Here is an 18,563-nt window from a genome sequence, read left to right on the forward strand (position 1 = left end):
TATTTGAACAAGATTTATAACAATTAGACCAGCCACGAGGCTGGAAGGAACAATACTTAAACAGCATTTATTAATCTTGGTTAATATTAATTTAAACATTTATTAATGCATTATTAAGAAGGAACAATACTTAAACAGCATTTATTAATCTTGGTTAATATTAATTTAAACATTTATTAATGCATTATTAAAATAAAAAGTTGTGTTTGTTAACGGTTTATGTACTGTGAATTAACAATGAATGACTGTATTTTCATTAACAAAGATTAATAAATGCTGTACTAAATGAACTGTTAATGTTATTTAATAAATTAACATTAACTAATGAAACCTTCTTGTAAAGTGTTCCCATTTATTTTTATATGGATTACATTGATGCTGTAAAAATCAAAGCTGTTATTAGCCAATAGCAAGGTATAAATTCATACCTACTCTTCTTATAATAAGAGATCTTCATTACATATGCAAGCAGGCTGCAGTTGAAACTTTGTAGTTCAAGCTTTTTAATAGTTTGCTGTTAACAATCCAGCATATTCATGAGTTCTGCTCAGGCAAAGACAGGACAGAGTTGCACAGTTTTGGTGCACAGGTTTATAAAGAGTGTTAATGCAATACAATGTGGAGGCAAATAGTGAAAAATTGAGCAAGGTACCCTGAATACAATAAAGACAGTAAGATTTAAATCTTTGAAAATAAATTACATGAATGATAAAAGAAAACAAAATGATGGTGAAGGGGCAGACATTCGAAGCAATGCTTAAACCTTCATCCACGTGGAATCAAAACAGAAAATGCCATCATCACCGATTCATTTAAAAGATTAGCCAGTGAAGTATGTTTATTTGTTCCAGATACACCATTGCATAAAATGCATAGACAGAAGAAAAAGTCCTCATACACTTTGTGTAGTTGAATACACATTAAAACAACAACAGACAAACCTAGAGACATTCGCAGATGCATGGCATGATCTCACTGATTTGTGGGGTGTTTTGTGTACAATGCAAACAGATTATATCTTTTAACTAGAATCAAAAGAGGGAAAAAAACCCTACATCAGTTTAAATTAGAAATGTTTAGTGTATAAACACTTGCATATGCTAATATGCACAACACAAGAAGCACAAAAAGAAAAAAATCTTTGAATCTTTGTGATAAAAATACTCCATGGTTATATATGCGTACAGACACTGTGACAGATTGTGAAAAATACAATTATGAAAAAAACATTTAGGCAGTGACAGCTAATTCTGTACGATAAGTGTGTTAACAATGACAATGTTTGTTTCTGTATTCTACTGGTTACTCCATTATGATCTAACAGGAGAGAGAGAGAGAGAGAGAGAGAGAGAGAGAGAGAGAGAGAGAGAGAAAAAGCGTGTACATATGTATTGGTTTCATTCGTCAGGCAAATCAAATATTGTTCTTGATTTTGAAATAAAAATATACTTCAAAATGGAATAGTGTTTCTCTCATTTATTGAAGCTCATGTGAATACATGAATCAAAGAGCCATACCCAATCAGACTAATTAAGATCAATCTTTACGTTTCTGCACTGATATCTGCATCGCTTGAATCCAGATGTTCTTTCAAAGCTTTCAAAGGAACAATTGAATCAAAAATTAACAATTTGGTAAAATGTACTCACCCTCAGGCCATCCATGATTTCTTCTTGGTTTGTTTCTTCATCTGAACAGATTTTGAGGAATGTAGCATTACATCACTTTCTGACTTTCTCTGGGGAAAGCCATATAATCGACAGAGGACTGAAGTTAAAAGTGTCTCAATGAATTAGTTTTTTACAAACACAGCTTTTCACAAGTCATTAATTGATGGTCTGTAGTCTTGTGCATGCTGTGATGTTTATATCTGCTTATAAAAACATTTTTCTTTAATTGCTTAGGCTTTCATTCTGACGGCACCCAGGTTCCTGGCTACAGAGGAACCATTGCTGAGCAAGTGATGTAATGCTAAATTTCTCCAAATCTGTTCAATTGAAGAAACAAACAACAAAAATCTACATCTTTGATGGCCTGAGAGTTTGTACATTTTCATTTTTGCCTGAACTGTTCCTTTAAATCCACCAAAAGACTTTTCTGTTTACTGAGCTATAAGAAGGTCTCAATCAATAAAAGCTTGCAAATGGTGCAAAACCTCACTGGTCAAAAAAGAACAAAGATCTTGATTTAATTACCTGTGCACATTTATCATATTGCTCAGTCAATTCCAGTCACAATATGATTAATCACCTCAAGTTTCTAGACATTATTACACTTTTTTTTTTCATACAAGAGGAGTTCATTTAAACCTGCAAATTAACTTCTTAGTAGGTAAGTTTGATGTGGTTTATCTTTAAGTAGTAGATCACAATGATTGTTATTTTATTTAGTCCTGAAAGAAGTGGAGCACTAAGGCACTAATGATGAGGATATGTATTTGGTCTGTTAATATTTCGATTTCTATCACAAAAGGAACACTGTACGGCTGTCACTGTTCAACTACACTAGCATACAAAGAAGCTATCGGTAGCTCACGGAAAGCTACTTCACTATAACCTGCAACTTACAAAGCGGTTACTGAACTGAATCCTGTTAGTGATTGTCTTGAAAACACATTTGAATCATTCTAACAATATATATTTACTCTTCTCTTAGTAAAACTAGAATAGTCTCATTAAAAGGCTTATCACTGAGAGATACGTTTCTTGAAAATACTGAACATTCATTTAGTGGCTTCTGTGATCAAGTGCTCACAGAAAGTCAGTGAAGAAACAATCAATATGAACAGTTACATTCCTAGGTCTGGAAAAGCATTTGGTTGACATCAGCAACGTATCATGCGCTTGCATTCATCCGTTGATGTTGCGCAAGATATTTAGGGAGCAGAATTGCTAATCGGGATGGACTGAGCTACACGAAACATCAAAAATGTATCCACATACAAATTCTAATGGTTTAGTAGATTGTTTAGGTCAAAAGTGGGTGTCAGGAGGCAAAACAAATGGGTCGTACATTCATTGAGTGCTTTTCAATTTTTGCGCTAAACATAAACCAATCATGAAATTAGAATTCTTCTAGACATTTCTCTTTGTATAAAGCAAGAAAGGTAAGAATCCTCCACAGAAAAATGTACTGTACACTATAATAATGTAGGTTAAAGGACTCCAGCTAGAAAAGGCCTCTGTTATATCTATTCATTTCTGCTTTGAGTTGTAACAATCTTATTTCATCTTATAAAGACAGCCTTTTTTCTTTTAAACAGAGAGATAAATAAATCCTCACAAAGGCTGCACAGGTAACTGCAGGGACGCACAGCTTCCCGTGACCCTTCTTATATACTGCTTCATTTCAGAGACACTCTCGGTCTCAGACTGTAATAGCTGCATAGGTATTGGTCCCACCCCATCCCGAAAAAAGAAGAACTCTCTCTCAGCTGTACCTTGTGAGGAACTACATGGGCACACGTGCCTAGCTGGTGTCTTTAAGCACGTGTACCACTCTTCAGACCTCTTTCAAACATTCTTACAAGATTAAAAACCCCTACAAAATTAAAACTGTGTGAGCATTGAATTTTAATGCTGCTCAATGAATTTACCCTCATGAAACAACAACCTTTTCTTACAAAGACATTCGAACAGTTACCCTTGTCGGGAGTTTACAAAACTTTAAAGTTCTTGTTTTAAAGAAAACCAAACACGTTTCCCTCAACATGTTTAACGACATTGCGAGATGTGCTTTAAAGATCGGTCGTCGGCTCACTCGCTCGCTCGCTCACTCACTCGTTCATTTGCTGGCCTCTTGGTTCATTGCAACAATTACAGGCTGAGGGACGGGAGCGACACTGTCCTCCTCCATTTTGGGCCGCTTGGGCTCAGGCTCGGGCTCGTCGATGCTGGATTCGTTGGTCTTCACGCCGGAGGGCCTGTTGACCAGCACAGGTGGGGATGTTGAAGCCTGCGCAGCCAAGATCTGAAGAGGATTGGTAAGAGCTGACGACACAAAGAAAATGGTTACAGCTCAATGACTGGAAACAGAAAAATGTAGTCTAGTTTAAAACAAATGTACTCTTTGTTTTCATGCTGGCTTTGTATTCATGATTTTCACCACTTTATATAATTTCCAATATATAAATATAAATATATAAATAAAATGTATAATAAAATCTAAACGTAATAATCATTCATCAATATCAGTATTTATTCATTATTTTTTAATGCCATTTCAGAATCAGAACATGAGTATATAACAAAATCATGCTATTAACAAAAAAAAAAAAAAAAACATACAAGACATTTAAAATTATACAATGCATCCAGGTGTTACTTTTAAAATACATCAGTTAAACATCTTTAGTAGAAACCGTATAGTCCACAGGAATAGGTTTAACAGTCAGGAACTACATTATATTTACAACCTGAACTAATCTTGCCTTGTCATAAAAAGGTCAAAATTATCTGATATTTTAAAAGATTTACTGACACAGACACACAGTCCTGAGGGTCTGCAGGAATCCTATAATATTAAGTTGTAGTTTTGGTAACTATATTGTACATCATGACCATTTTTTCATTGATAAACTGTTTTTTTTTTTCCTCTTAAAATTTTTAACTTTTATTTTTCTTTAAAATTTTCTTTTGTTATGTTTCCATTTTCATTTATTTATAATGTAAAGTAATTTAGCTGTGTGTTTTCCTTAGCTTTAGTTTATTTAGTATTATTTTAGTATCACTGATAAACTGTTATAGGTTATTTCATATTTTGATTTTATTTTTATATTTTTCGTTTTCATTTTAGGTCTATTTAAATTGATAGTAAATTAATTTTGTGTTTTATTTAGTTTTATTTGATTTGGTGTTATGTATGTATCATTGATAAGCTGTAACTATTTGAAAAACAAACTTTTTTTAAAGAATGTCAAAACATTTTAAAAAATGTACAAAACGAATTAAACTCATGATGGAAAGGTTGTATCAATTCATTGCATGCATGAATTGCATTTCTACGTATTTTACAGTAAATTAATAGATCTAGACAAAAAAAAAAAAAATGTATGTTACATTTAAAGCAAGTAAAAAAAAAAAAAATCATGCACTGTAAATTTCACATTTACTGGCTTCAGAACAATGCACACGTACCGTAAGCACTGGTCACAGGAAGAGCATGTTTACCATTCTGAGCAATGGTCTGCACAGGAAGCTGGTGAATGGCGCTCTGCTGGACAACAGTGTAGCTCTGCTGCCCTCTATTGATCGAGCTTATGTGACTCCCTACAGCCTGAATCACTCTACTGCCAACCACAGGCATCTCCTCCACTGCACCTACACAGACCATAGAAAGATTGTTAAAGACTGTTCATAGAGAGTGCACATTTTAACAACTTGACATCCATGTAGAGTTTGCAATAAAAAAGAAGAAATGGGTAGTTGTACCTCTCTGATCTCCATGTCCCTCTCCAGAGCCTGAAGAGGTGGTGTTAGCCAGGATGTAGCCATTGGGGGAGCTGGTCGAGGTGGTCAATACACGGACCATGGTGACAGCTGGCGCCTGCTGCACCACATGGATGGCCTGACCAGAGGCCTGGGAGGAGCTAATGATGGAGGCAGGCATGTAAGCCACAGGCTTGGGCATCGCGGCTGAGGACTGAGGAGGCACAGCCATGATTACAGGCTGAGCGCTCACTGGAGAGCCTGAGAGACGAGAGGAGTCCCAGGAAATATATTTAGGCTTGAGAAGTCACTCTGAACTAGTAGCTTGCTAAGATAGCATAGATATAAAAAGTAGTTAGCGACATTACAAGTTATAACAAAAAAAAACTAAAAACAAACAAACAAAAATGAACCCAAATGAAAAAACCAAACCAAACAAAATACAAAACTAGACCATAAAAAAATCAAACCGAAAACAAAAAATCTAAACAGGCATAAAACAATGAGGTTCAATTACATAAATATACCAAAATAAATAAATACTAAGAGAAAAAAATTAAGAAATATATAATACAGTGCTACACATTTTTGCTACAAATAAGATGGAACAAAATGCCATCCAGGAACTTCTGGTAAAACTTTTGGAAAAAGTGATGACTATTGAAACTAACCAAATGAAGTGATTCAACGAGCTTGTAAGGTTGTGTGTGTGTGTGTCATACAATATGACATTTTCAATTAATAACTTATAATTAGTAACAGATTTTTCAGTTCTTAACCAGATACAAACAGTACATTCACGGTAAGCCATATACATACATACATACATACATACATACATACATAGCAAATCACATCTGCTTAATTGTCAAATGCTATATTATTGCCCAATTACACATTAATATTGGATATATAGTATATCCTACTTTACATGCATACATACAGCATACTCATGTAAATGAATATATAGTGTATAGCAAATCTCAGCTTTGTGACTGTTTATATCAGTCACATAATATAAAGTTAGCTTAGTAGGGCGATATGTAATAGTGTATAAAGCAAATCACAACTGGATTATTTATGTCCTCACAAAATGTGAACAACAGCTGAAAAGCTACTATACTGAAAAAAAAAATGTAGGCAAGTTAGTATTGTTTCTGTTTGGAGACTTTATATCAGTCGGTACTGCTGTGTTATGAAAGGAAACACGCTCACCTGGTGCACTCTGGGAGTATCGGTACTCGGGCACAGAAGCAAGCTTAGAACCAAAGTCATGCTCATGAGACACTGGTGATCCTTCGCGTGACAGACACTCGGGGGTCTGGAGGCCGCTCGAGTGTGGAGAGAGCAGGCCGGAGTGGGTGGGAGATGCTGGAGCGCTCCTGAAACCAACAGAATGATCGGTCAGTCACACGCAACTGACATCCTGCCACACAGAAACTCTCAAACACATGGTGAATGCTACACATACTCGTTCAGATGTTCCTCGCCAAGCAGGGTCAAAGTGGGACAATTTGAATGGAATCATTTTCCACTGTTAAACTTTTAACAACTTTAAGAAATAAGTGTGAATTGTTTGAGGGAGAAGCTTTCAAAACACTGCTCTTTTTGTGTGAGTTTGGGGTGACACTAGAAAATAATGGGTTGGTGCCAACATGGGTGCAGAAATGGGACACTTTGCTTTTACAAAAATAAATGGCCTTTAAATAGATGGAACCTCATTAGCCAAACTCAATTTTAGATGGGGGTGTCTTACATTAAAGGTGCAATAGGTGATTGTCTTCAGAATTTTTTTTTTGTTATACTGGTTGAAGGTCTCTTCATATCCTGATAGCGATCATTAATCAGTGCTAATCAGGCTAATGTTAGCATTTCCCAAGATCTCCTAATTGCACCTTTAACTGTCATGACATTACATTACTATGGTAACATGAAAACGTAAAAATACTAAACTACTACTTATAATTTTGTTTTATTTATTAACATATGCCTTGTAATGATAATGTAATGTTATGTATTAACTAATGTAGTCACTACCATTTGAAATGTTAAACTTTGCACAATTGTATCACAATGTTAATAATAGATATATAGAAAAACTTTAAGCAGGACAGCAGTGTTTAATTTTGCGTTATTTTATATTATTATTGGGATTCTTTTGGTGAATAAAAAGTTCAAAAGAAGAAGAAAAAAAATCTTTTGTAACATTTTTGTAAAACTGTCTTTACTGTCACTTTTTGCCAATTTAAAGTGTCTTTGTTGAAAATGATAAATTGTTTAACACTGTTTAACATTTTCTTCACACTGAAAGGGTTAGTTGATCCAAAGATAAATTAATTATTAATCTGTGAATGTCTTGCAGGATGCCATCAGCCTGTCCCCTGGTCAAATGGTACCTCCTACTGAAATACTAATACACTGCCATTTTCAATATTATATTAGGTCTAGTGGATGAAATGATGACGATAATTATCGCAATTTAATTTTCCTAGATAAAATAATAACAAGAGTTGGATAAATGTTAATGTGCTATAAGCAGAATGAAACGGCGTGGCTCATTTGAACCTCACCACACGGAGCATTTCTCTGCTCGGCTCAAAGTTCAAGCAGCAGCGCAGCAGGAGCTCACTAGAACAGATGAGTTTACTCGCTGATGTTCTCAGTCACACGACTCTAAACAGTGCTGTGAGATCCAGTGTGAAACACTCTAATTCATTGACAAACCCAAATGACTCGTGATTTAAACTAGTTTAGAGCCAGATGAAACAGCGCTGACAAACAGCAGAAACACTGCGCGCAACAAGACAGTCAGAAGCATTTCAATCTACAAATCGCCATGGATTTGTTTAAAGGCAGAGAGCACAAGGATGGGTGTGATTTATGCTGCTTTACCAAATGAATCCTTAAACAAATGAAACGGATCAAATACAAAGAGGTGGCAGACTTACTTTGTTCTGCCCAGTGAAGAAACAGACAGAAGGGGAATAAAAAGGGAAACAGAATATGCTAAGCAGGGTTCTATTACATCAGACAGTGTGAGTGTTTTAAGGGGACGGTGGGTGCATGCAAAGTAAAAGTGGGGGTTTAATCATCTCACCTCGAAGACAGCGGGCCAAAGGGTGTACGGAAGCAGGACACTCCTCTCTGCCGGCGCTTTCTAAAGGCCTGTTCCACCAACTTGGACTCCGATGAGGGGTCCACACGCCAGAACGAACCTTTGCCTGGCTCTTCCTGTGAGCGCGGCACTTTAATAAAGTAGCGGTTCAGAGACAGGTTGTGTCTAATGGAGTTCTGGAGCGAAATGAGAACCAAATTAGCACAGAAACATGACAAACCAACAAATTTCAATTTTCGCAAATAAACTGACCTGCCAGCCTTTGTCGGCTGTCCTGTAGTAGGGATAATGCTTGGTGATGTGAGCGTAGATGCCACTTAGTGTTAGCTGTCTGTCCGGTGCTGACGAGATGGCCTGGACTATCAGCTGAGCGTATGAGTATGGAGGTTTGGACTCATCCTGAAGGAATAGCGGACCGTGAATCTTGTGAACAAACATACTGATATCGACACTGACATGCATGAGGATGCTGGAGGTTCTTACCTTAGGACTGTCTCCTCCTGTGGCTTCAGAGTGCTGTTCTGACACAGCTTTGGCTGCGTACTCTGCTGCCAGCTGGAGATCTGAGGTGATGTTGTGCCCGTAACGATATCCCGAGGAACCTGCACCCCGAGGGCTCGCTGGGCAGGAATTGGGAACGCTGGGTGGAGAAAAGATGAGCAGAAAGGTGTATAGAGGTCATCATCTATAACAGTCCAAGAAGATCAGAGATTAAAGGAACATGCCTGATTATTATTATTATTATTATATTCCAGTTCAATGTTAATGTTTAAAGGAATTCGTTAGTGCTCACGAAGGCTGCATTTAATTAATAAAAAAAAAAAAAAGGCCGATATTTAGCATTTTTCGGCCAAGGCCGATATATCGGCCGATATTTAGCATTTTTCAAATATTGCACTGGTCGATACGTTTTTTTGCGTTACCGATGTGTTTGAGGTGGGACTTTCATTTTGACGGTACACCTGAGCGCACACAGCTCACATTCTTTGCTGTCGTCGTTAACTGTTCTGTCTAATACAGATACAAGTGTGTCTAATAATCAGATAGAACAGTTAAACAAAGGAATTAATGTATACAAAAAGTATTATAACGATTGACTTTATGTTATTAGTAATAAAAAGGCAAACATTATAATACTTTCTAATTTGCCGTCAACATTAAGCAAATACTCATTTATATAATTTAAATAAATCTTTTGATGCTGTGGTTTATGCATTTGCCCACTGTCATATTCATGTAATTTTCTCTATGTGCTGTATGTAAAATGAGGGTTACCTTGGCTTTATTTGAAAAATATGATTCCCAGTGCACGCAAACTTCCCATAACACTTCCTTTTTAATTATATTTTTATTAAATATGTATTTATTTATTTTTGAAAAATACTTTGTCATCTAAAGTAGAAGTATGTTTATTTTACACATTTATTTTTTAATCCATTGTCAAATGATTTCAAATGTCTTAAATATATATAAAAAACTAATATTATTATTATATTGGCTATATCCGCTTACCATATAATTATTTTGGTGAAAACAGAGACACATTTTTTTCGGGATCCTTTGATGAACAGAAAGTTCCAAAGAGCAGCATTTGAAATATAAATATTTTGTAACATTATAAATGTCTTCACTGTTACTTCTTGCTACATAAAGTATTTAATTTATTTCAAAAGAAAAAACTACTTTTGAATGATAACGTACAACCCCCCCCCCCACCAAAAAAAGCACTAATATAAACATCACGACAAACACAGAAAGAAAACCTGGTTCTTTTCACTAAGTAGCAATAGTTAATTTTCATGTTGTGGCCAATATTGCAAATCTTTACCCTTTTTTAGAAAACTAAACATCCAGTATCGACCAATAAATAGTCAATATTAATCAGAAAAAACTTAATGTTACAATTTTACTCTGAATCTCTAGATAAAGCACTATTTGCATAAAATACTACCACACAACCAGAACAACCACATCCATCTAGAACAGTCATCCCAATCAACACTTTACAGCTTAAGTTACTTTTTGGTCCAAAAATCTATACTTAAAGTTACTGCTTTTTAACCCTCCGACTTGCTTGCCTTCTAGCCCCAATTTTAAATGTAGTTTAAGTGAAGTTTTGTCAGTATAAACATGTTTCCCGTTTGTTTTTACACAGAGGGACATGTTATATTGACTGCCTGTGGTAATGTTGAAAATAACCCACAACATTATAACCTATATTATAACACTTGTTATGCACCTGACATAAAAAACAATGTGCCTGTAGGTGGCCCTGTGCCCAATAAACTCAACCGTTCAGGTAAACAAACAAAATAATAACTAAGCCATTAGCCGCAGGGTTTTCCGAAATGTAACGATAATAACTATTATTTAGACTGATAGTGACAGAAATGCATCCTGAGCCAAGCTATTTTAAGGCTGCTGTTTATTGTCAACAGTTCAGTAAGTCTCCCGTAACACAGACACACCCCACCATTCCTTCACTCGCTCGGTTATTTTTTTTACCACTGGCTTTCTGACAGCAGGGTACAACAGAGCGCTCAGATAAGGATGTTGTACTGCAGGCTCCATTGTGTTGTGCGGGCAGAGACAAACAGGTCTCTCTGAGCGGCCGGGGGAAGGCAATTGTGTGCATGAGGGCACAGCAGGCAGGGTGCATTGGGTTGAAGTCCAGTCCTGAGGCAGCATTTTCACAAGAGCTGGACCGTATTACAAAAACAACTTAAGGACAAGCAAAAAAATACAGCTTGAAACTTCTGTACTAAAACTGAAACTTCTATACTAAATGTGCATCAAGTTTATGTAAGACTAAATAAAATAATTTAAAAGCAAAATATATGTCCAAGAAATTTCGATTGGGAGTTTATATCACAAAATGGAACCAATCCCAAAGGATCCTAATGGGACCAAAGTCAAATCAAAGAACCCAGATTTTACATTAGGCGTCAAATGATGTTCCAACAGAGTATGGCACAAAAGTGAACAAAAATAATCCAATAATTTAATTACATTTTATACTATTAAATAAAATATATGATATATAAATATGATATTTTTTACACATTCAGGATTATATTTATATATACTGTCCAAAAGCCTTTTAGAAATGACCAGTTTACTAGATTTAGATTTACTAGACTAGATGTGATGAACTCATTCAAACCTGTTTTGGGTCAACAAATATGCATAACGCATTGCATTTATATTAAAAAGCAATAACATACAGCCACTTTCAGTGCTCATCAAGTTCAAAACATAACGTGTTATAAACAGTGAAGGTTAGTGAAACACAGCCACGTGATTCCAAAGGGTCATGTGCAGTAATGATTTACCGAAGACAACTATTTAACCAACTGATCATTAACCCATTTAACTACCAGACATCTTTTCTGAATAAAAAATAAAAATAATAATTCACCCCAAATTCAACCCAACATCTAGTTTTATTGGTAACACTTAACAACAAGGTTAAAACAGTTGACATGATCTAATATGTTATGCAATTATGAACTAAGAATATATAATATAATATATAATAACTCCCCAGGTCCAATGCCTCTCCGATAAGACATTTTATTTACTTAGGGGGCGCTGTTGGCCTACTTGTAATAAAATGAAAATGATATACACAAGTTTTCAAATGGATTATGAAAACTTAAATATAAAAAGCTGTAAATTATTGTCAGACTTGCATTTTTTTTTTTAACACATTTTCAATGTTCAAATAAAATGTTAATGTTACCGCTGCATCTGTCTGGAAAACAAACAAAAGCAGTGATTGATTTATAGTTGATTCACAGTTATTTTCAAAGCTTTCATATAGAAGAACTTTGTTGTTTTTTATTTAATTCTAATGAGCAAGTTTTTATTAAAACGAACCAAAACAAAAAATAATTTGTTTATAATCTCTGCACGGGAAAGACTTTCCAAACAAAAGAAAATATATCGGTATTGGCATCGGCAAAAATCAGTTGAAAATAAATCTGCATATCGGATATCGGCAATTGTGCATCTCTAAAATCAGCATATAAGAATGATATCTGAAGGATATTGTGACACTGTCTGACTGGAGTGATGACATTACATGAATAATTTACATTATTAAAAAAAAGTCATTTTAAATTATAATATTACACAACATTAATGTCTGTACTGATATTTTTTATCAAAAACAAATGCAGCCTTGTTGAGCACAAGATAAATCATTAACCTGTTAACTGTCACTCACGTTTTTGAAGATAGACTTGTGCATGATGTGCATGATACAAACCTAAATTTTTATAATTCATGACTGAAAACATTTTGTAACATGATTTTGATGTGCCATTTACATGGTAATGCAATGTCTGATTTTAAAATGGGTTTTAAAGGATGAATTTTGAGATTTTATGTTTTCAAGTGATATATAACTTCTGATGATTTCTAAAATGTTATAGAGAAAAAGGCAACGAGGAAGCTCCTTTTGTAATGTAGATTTCTGAGGGTGCACTCTTGTCATAAATTAATCTATTACTTTTCCTACATAATTTTTAACAAAAAATATTGGTATAACATATTTGGGAGTCTTAGACCTTTCCAACGATATATAGTTTATCAAGATTAGATTAAATTTGATTGTAATATAGTATAGTCAAGGCAGGCGTCCCATATACGGGACGGGGTGACATGTAACTCATTAAAACTTGTTTTAGACACCAAACCTTTAGATGATAGTGAACAATATATATTAACAATCCTTAATGTATTAGTAACAAACATCAATTAACAATGAAGAGAAAAAGGTAGCTCAATGTTAGTTTATAATATGTATGCATAACTGATGTCAACCTCATTGTCAAGTGTTATCCAACATCAAAATTTTACTATTCTATTAATTAAAAAACAAACAAACAAACAAAAAAACCTGCAGAAGGAAAACAGACAGTGGGGTCAAATATGCGCAAAGGAGAAGCTGATATTGCAGGTTGTACTGTACATGGCAGTTGTTCAAGTAACTCCATGTGTGGGGAATTCAAAGGTTTACGCACATCTGCTGCTTGTGCAGAAGGCTGAAAATCTGGGAAATGTCCCTAATCTATCACTCCACGCTGAGTGTATCCTACAAGAGAAAAATATTACAGTAGAAGTGCAGCTCAGCCGTCGAGAACTAGTTCCAACGCTTGTAGAGCTGAATAGAAGGAAATACTCCCCCCTCCAGTAAGTGAAGAGGAATCAGGAAGGACAGAAAGCATGTGTCTGTTTGTGTTGGGTGTAGAAACAGTCCAAGAAGTGGGATGAAGGGGGTGTTTGGAGGCCTCAGAGAGAGGAAACTATCTGTGGCTCAAAACAACAAACCACAACACTTTCCGACTGACCAATCAGAGCGCTCCAAGCTCAGCACATGCCATATATGGTATGTGCACACAGCATGCTCACTGTAAGAGCCACACGTGGTGCAGAAGAGCAGAGAGGCCACCAGGGGCAGGCTTTTCCCACCACTTTTGCATCTGACTACATTTACAGTGAAGCCTGATAGCTTTAAACACACATCAAAATCAAGCATCACCTTTGCATTCAAATTCTGCTGCTGCAGCATTAACTTTAGAAATGCATTCAAATCTGACTTTTGCTTAAACTACAGACAAAACAATAAGAATCTTTATTATTATTATTTTCTATACTGCAGCTTTGCACATCAAATACAATATTGCACTGCAGGTTTTTGCTTTTTTTTTTTTCCTAAACCAAAAAAACTGAGTTTGCATTTTACTAACAATACGACAACAAAATCTACTTTCAAAAAGATCTGCAAAAGAACTAGTTCTCTGATGAAACTTTTTTTTCTGTGCGTGGTCAATTCAGATAAAGACATACCTAATAGTTCCTGTCGGTGAAGGCAGGGGACTCATCATAGTTCTGAAGTCATTTTCTGGAATGCTGATTTTCAATGGAGAGATTTGAGGGTAAAGGGGTATCACGGGGGACACAGGAGCCTCCTCCTTCTGCGTCTCCTTGTGGTACAACGCTGTAAACTGAATCTTTACCACCGTACTGGGAAATCGAAATGTGCACCTGTAGAGAAGGATATAAACACTTTAAGGCATTCGAATATGCAGAAAGCACTTTTTGTCCACCAAATCTTGAAACCAGTAAACCCACCAACTTAAACGTAATGATCCTTGACAATACTGGCATTGATGCGTGATCATTCATGCACACTTTAGCATCATGCTATATATGACAATTAAAAAGATTTATATTACAATTTTGCCTAAAACTCACTTTAAACCACCACTGCGTGTTTGGAATAACTTCCTATTGTAATCTAATGTGTGTTTTACCAAATATTGTTATATGGTTATAATCCCATGTTTATTAGTTTCATGTTTCATCTGTGGAAATGTTTGCCTGGGTTTTTTATGTACAGAACTGAACACGGAAGTGTAATGGACATTTTGTCACAGGTGACAGAGCGGGTTATGAATGTGTAATATGATTGACATATGAATCAGAACAGCGATCAAGGAAGAGAAAACACAGGCAGACAGCGCTGGAAGCGGCTAACGCTTATCAGTGGAAAATGAATAGAAATTATGGTTCTGTCAAAGGCAAAGCTATACAATTTAAAACATGTTACATTTTGTTTCTTTGTGCAGTGGCTTAGGAGATCAGTCTTTGAGTCTGTAAAAATGGTAACAATCTGAAATAATAAAGCCAAATTTATGGACAAAATGTGAATTTGAGTAAAAATGCACCCTCCCTTCCTCCCCTTTTTCTGAGTTTTTGAACTGTCGGCCAGAGAGAATGATGAATTGATGCACCGCCTCCACTGGATGTATTTACACAAGTGCTGCACAAGGAAGCCACTTTTAATGCTACAGCATACACACTGCACTGCAGTTGTTTTGAATGGTTGGCTTAGCATGCGCCCATTACGGGTTCAGTCTGTCCGTGTTTTCACAGCAGTCTGCAGGAATAGTCGCTCTAACCTCAATGACAACAAGCCCCACAGATCTGTTCTGCAATGATAAGAAAGATGGCATACACTGTCCAAGACACAGTTAAAGATATTTCAATATGAACGAGAGAGCCAAATCAGGATTTTAATCAAATCTAAGAGTCACAAAGAGCTGAACTCTAGCAACTACTGTTCAGAAAAACTATGCAGGGACCTTCAGTCTGATCTAGTTAACTAGTTTATCCACTTCTCAATCATTAGTGTTTACATTTAAGGCTAAAACTGTCAATGGCATGAGAACTGCTTTCATTCTGATGAACTCTACAGATTACTGAAACTGAAACCAGTTTACTTGAAAACACCTAATGAAGTAGGATCATCAACTACTCACAGATTGGTTTTCTAAAAGTGACTGTTGCTGAGATAAACATAACCATTTATACTGCTAAACGTATAAGTAGAACAACAACTAAAACATGGAAAGTAACAGGAAAAATTAAATCAAATTCCAAACCCATTAAAAACTTTTAAATAAAATAAGATCATACTCAAATGATGAAATTAAATATATTAAAAAATAATAATTCAAAGGTTTATAAGACTTTTTACTAACAACTGTAATAATTATTTACAGTTCAAAACAATCTAAACAACTAAGACTGCATGAGGATTGTGTACAAACAATGTACTACTCAAACTGTGCTGTTCGAAGTGCTTTATTATAGTATCACTAGGTTTTCCCCCTCTGTTCTTTGTCAGCAGAAGATCATAAAGCGGTTACTATTGATATGTGTCATAAATGTGGCTTGTATCTCACATCTGCCCACAAAATCATGTGGTGGATCCAGTCTCTATCATGCACACAGTTCCTGTGGTTGCAATGTGAAACGTTTAACTTTTCATGTTTGCATTTTAACCCGTCTTGAGCGCCAGCCTCAACAAACAAAAAAACAAACACTCAGGGGTCAATAAATGTATAACATTTGGATTCACACAATTTGAACTTAGAAAATCCAGATCCACTGACGGATCCGGATCCTAAATGGATATTGAGCCCAAAATGTAAAAAAGTCTGATTGTTTACACACCCTCATCTTATCCCATTACTTTAAAGGAACACAACAACATTTAGACAGAACTGATTGGCTTGGTAAACATTTACTGGGGGGAAAACATTGTAGAATAAACCAAAGAAATAAAGTCATATAATTTTGGAACCTGAGAGTGAGGAAATGATGCCAGAATTTTAATTTTGGGTGAACTATCCCTTTTAACTGATTTACTAACAATCGCATATTGATGAACACACTGTCATATTATCCTAGGCCGAAACAAGTTTGGAAATCCATTCAAAGTTGCATTTCTTAAATAAATGCACAAAACTATTTGTACATCATAAACTGCAACGATCTTGAAATCGGTTTCTGACAGTTCTCGTATTCTCTCGCATGTAGTTCAGTCGGATTATGCACGCGCTGCATTAAGCACATTAATTTAATCTCTTGTATGTACAGTGCACTAGCTCTCTAAGTGAATAAGTGCTTGCCATCTGGCCACGGAAGCTAATGTAAGGCATCAAATCTCATTTTAGTAACTTACTCCCTCGGCAGGAGAAGTGGAGGGGCGCCTCTCCTCTGGAAAACGCCGTCGACAAACACACCGTTCTTGCCGAGACAGCGCAGGTAGAAATGCGGCTCCTCGAAGGTGATCTGCAGATGTCTCCTGGAAATGAAGCTCGAGTGGCCCATGTTGACATCCACGGATCCGTGCGACGAGTTCCGCCCCACGGTGACCGTCCTCTGGCGCATGGCGAACTCGAAGTCCCTGCCTTCCAGGCGAGCGAGGGCCTGCGACGGAGCGGAGAGGGACATGGATGATGTGATCCCGGTCGAAGTCGAGGAGGAGAGAGTGTACACGGGCGGGACAGAAACGGGCACCGGGCTACAAGGCGCAGATTTGAGGGCCAGTAGGGCTCTCGCTCCGGTATCATCCCCTAAATCAGCCATTTTGTTGAAAAACACCGAGGGGATTGCAAGCGCAACGGCTATGTATTGGCAGGGTTCGCTGTGTTGCTGTTGGCGGTGGTAGTCAAAACATGGAGCTGGCGCGTGGAAAACACGTCATGGATGATCGGAGCGGAGCGGGTGCGATTTGATCCCTCGTTTACCTTTCACTTATATTGAAACAGTTAGCGGGGAATAGTGCGATATCGTGTCTATTTTGCGTAAAGTTCGTCTCAGATATTTATTTTGTATCGATTATTTTTCATAGGCCTTACTCTAAGTTATCTGGCATATGAAAGGTTAATATTGTTGCAGTTCCAGGAACCGGACGACACGTGCGTTACATGTGGCAATAAAAAAAGAAAGAAATATACTTGATGTCGAATGCACGCGTGGTTACTCGCATTGTAACTAAACACACGAAGTTTTTTTTGGTCGGTATTATTTCTTGTTCGGTATGAAAAACCTTTTGAAAGGTCAAAATAAAGTGACGTGGTTTGAGCAGTGACGTCACGGCTCATCGACCATTCTGCGCTCTTTCTGTTTATAAACAGAGAAAGAACAAGGCAGAGGCAAGCCCCGGATGATGGAATCCCCGGATGATGGAGTTTCACAAGGACGAGTTGAAGTTTCATTTACCAACACAAGGTGTCTGCCTTCACTAAACAATATATGAATAGACAACATTAAATAAAACTGAGAAAAAACAACCTAGGAGTTCAACTGTGTTATTTTCCATTAAAAATGCCGAATTTAAATACAAATTCGATACAATTCAGAACGATCATTCATTATTCGTTTTAATCTATAATGTAGAAAAAAAACATTACTTTAAATTGTAAAGTCTTTTTCTACAGTCACGATGGAAAGCATACATTATGTAATTGCAGTGCTTGCAAGGCCTGCAGCATGTCTCATATTTCTTCATCTTTTCACACTTTTCTGCATTTCATTATGTTCCACCCATTTAATGCACATTTACTTTGTTCTTTTGATAATACCCTTTACCTCCTGATGTAATGTTTTCAAAATCTTACCGTCAGTAATCACTTTAAAGTTTGCCTGCCTGGCCTTCTGGATTA

General features: G+C 36.3%; 1 protein-coding gene across 1 annotated transcript; it reads right to left on the minus strand.

Annotated features, from left to right (window-relative positions):
* Nucleotides 1-486: 486 nt before the first annotated feature.
* Nucleotides 487-17,918, minus strand: LOC113042529 (forkhead box protein K1-like). The gene is made up of 9 exons (XM_026201452.1): nucleotides 17,078-17,918; nucleotides 14,395-14,592; nucleotides 9,025-9,181; nucleotides 8,794-8,940; nucleotides 8,524-8,717; nucleotides 6,642-6,808; nucleotides 5,430-5,687; nucleotides 5,136-5,318; nucleotides 487-3,989 (listed from the first exon to the last, which is right to left on the minus strand). Exons 1-9 carry the CDS (start codon nucleotides 17,482-17,484, stop codon nucleotides 3,784-3,786), a joined length of 1,917 nt encoding a protein of 638 aa, XP_026057237.1. The 5' UTR covers nucleotides 17,485-17,918; the 3' UTR covers nucleotides 487-3,783.
* Between the last annotated feature and the right edge of the window lie 645 nt (nucleotides 17,919-18,563).

This window comes from Carassius auratus, chromosome 3, assembly GCF_003368295.1.
Source record: "Carassius auratus strain Wakin chromosome 3, ASM336829v1, whole genome shotgun sequence".
Lineage (NCBI taxonomy): Eukaryota > Metazoa > Chordata > Actinopteri > Cypriniformes > Cyprinidae > Carassius > Carassius auratus.

What these genes read in the sequence shown, in the direction of transcription:
- LOC113042529 (XM_026201452.1), bottom strand. Translation starts at nt 17,484, where the DNA reads ATGGCTGATTTAGGGGATGATACCGGAGCGAGAGCCCTACTGGCCCTC. An exon ending in CAGGAGGAGACAGTCCTAAG is followed by an intron (nt 8,941 to 9,024) that starts GTAAGAACCTCC and finishes CTATTCCTTCAG; the next exon opens with GATGAGTCCAAACCTCCATA. An exon ending in ATACTCCCAGAGTGCACCAG is followed by an intron (nt 5,688 to 6,641) that starts GTGAGCGTGTTT and finishes CTCGTCTCTCAG; the next exon opens with GCTCTCCAGTGAGCGCTCAG.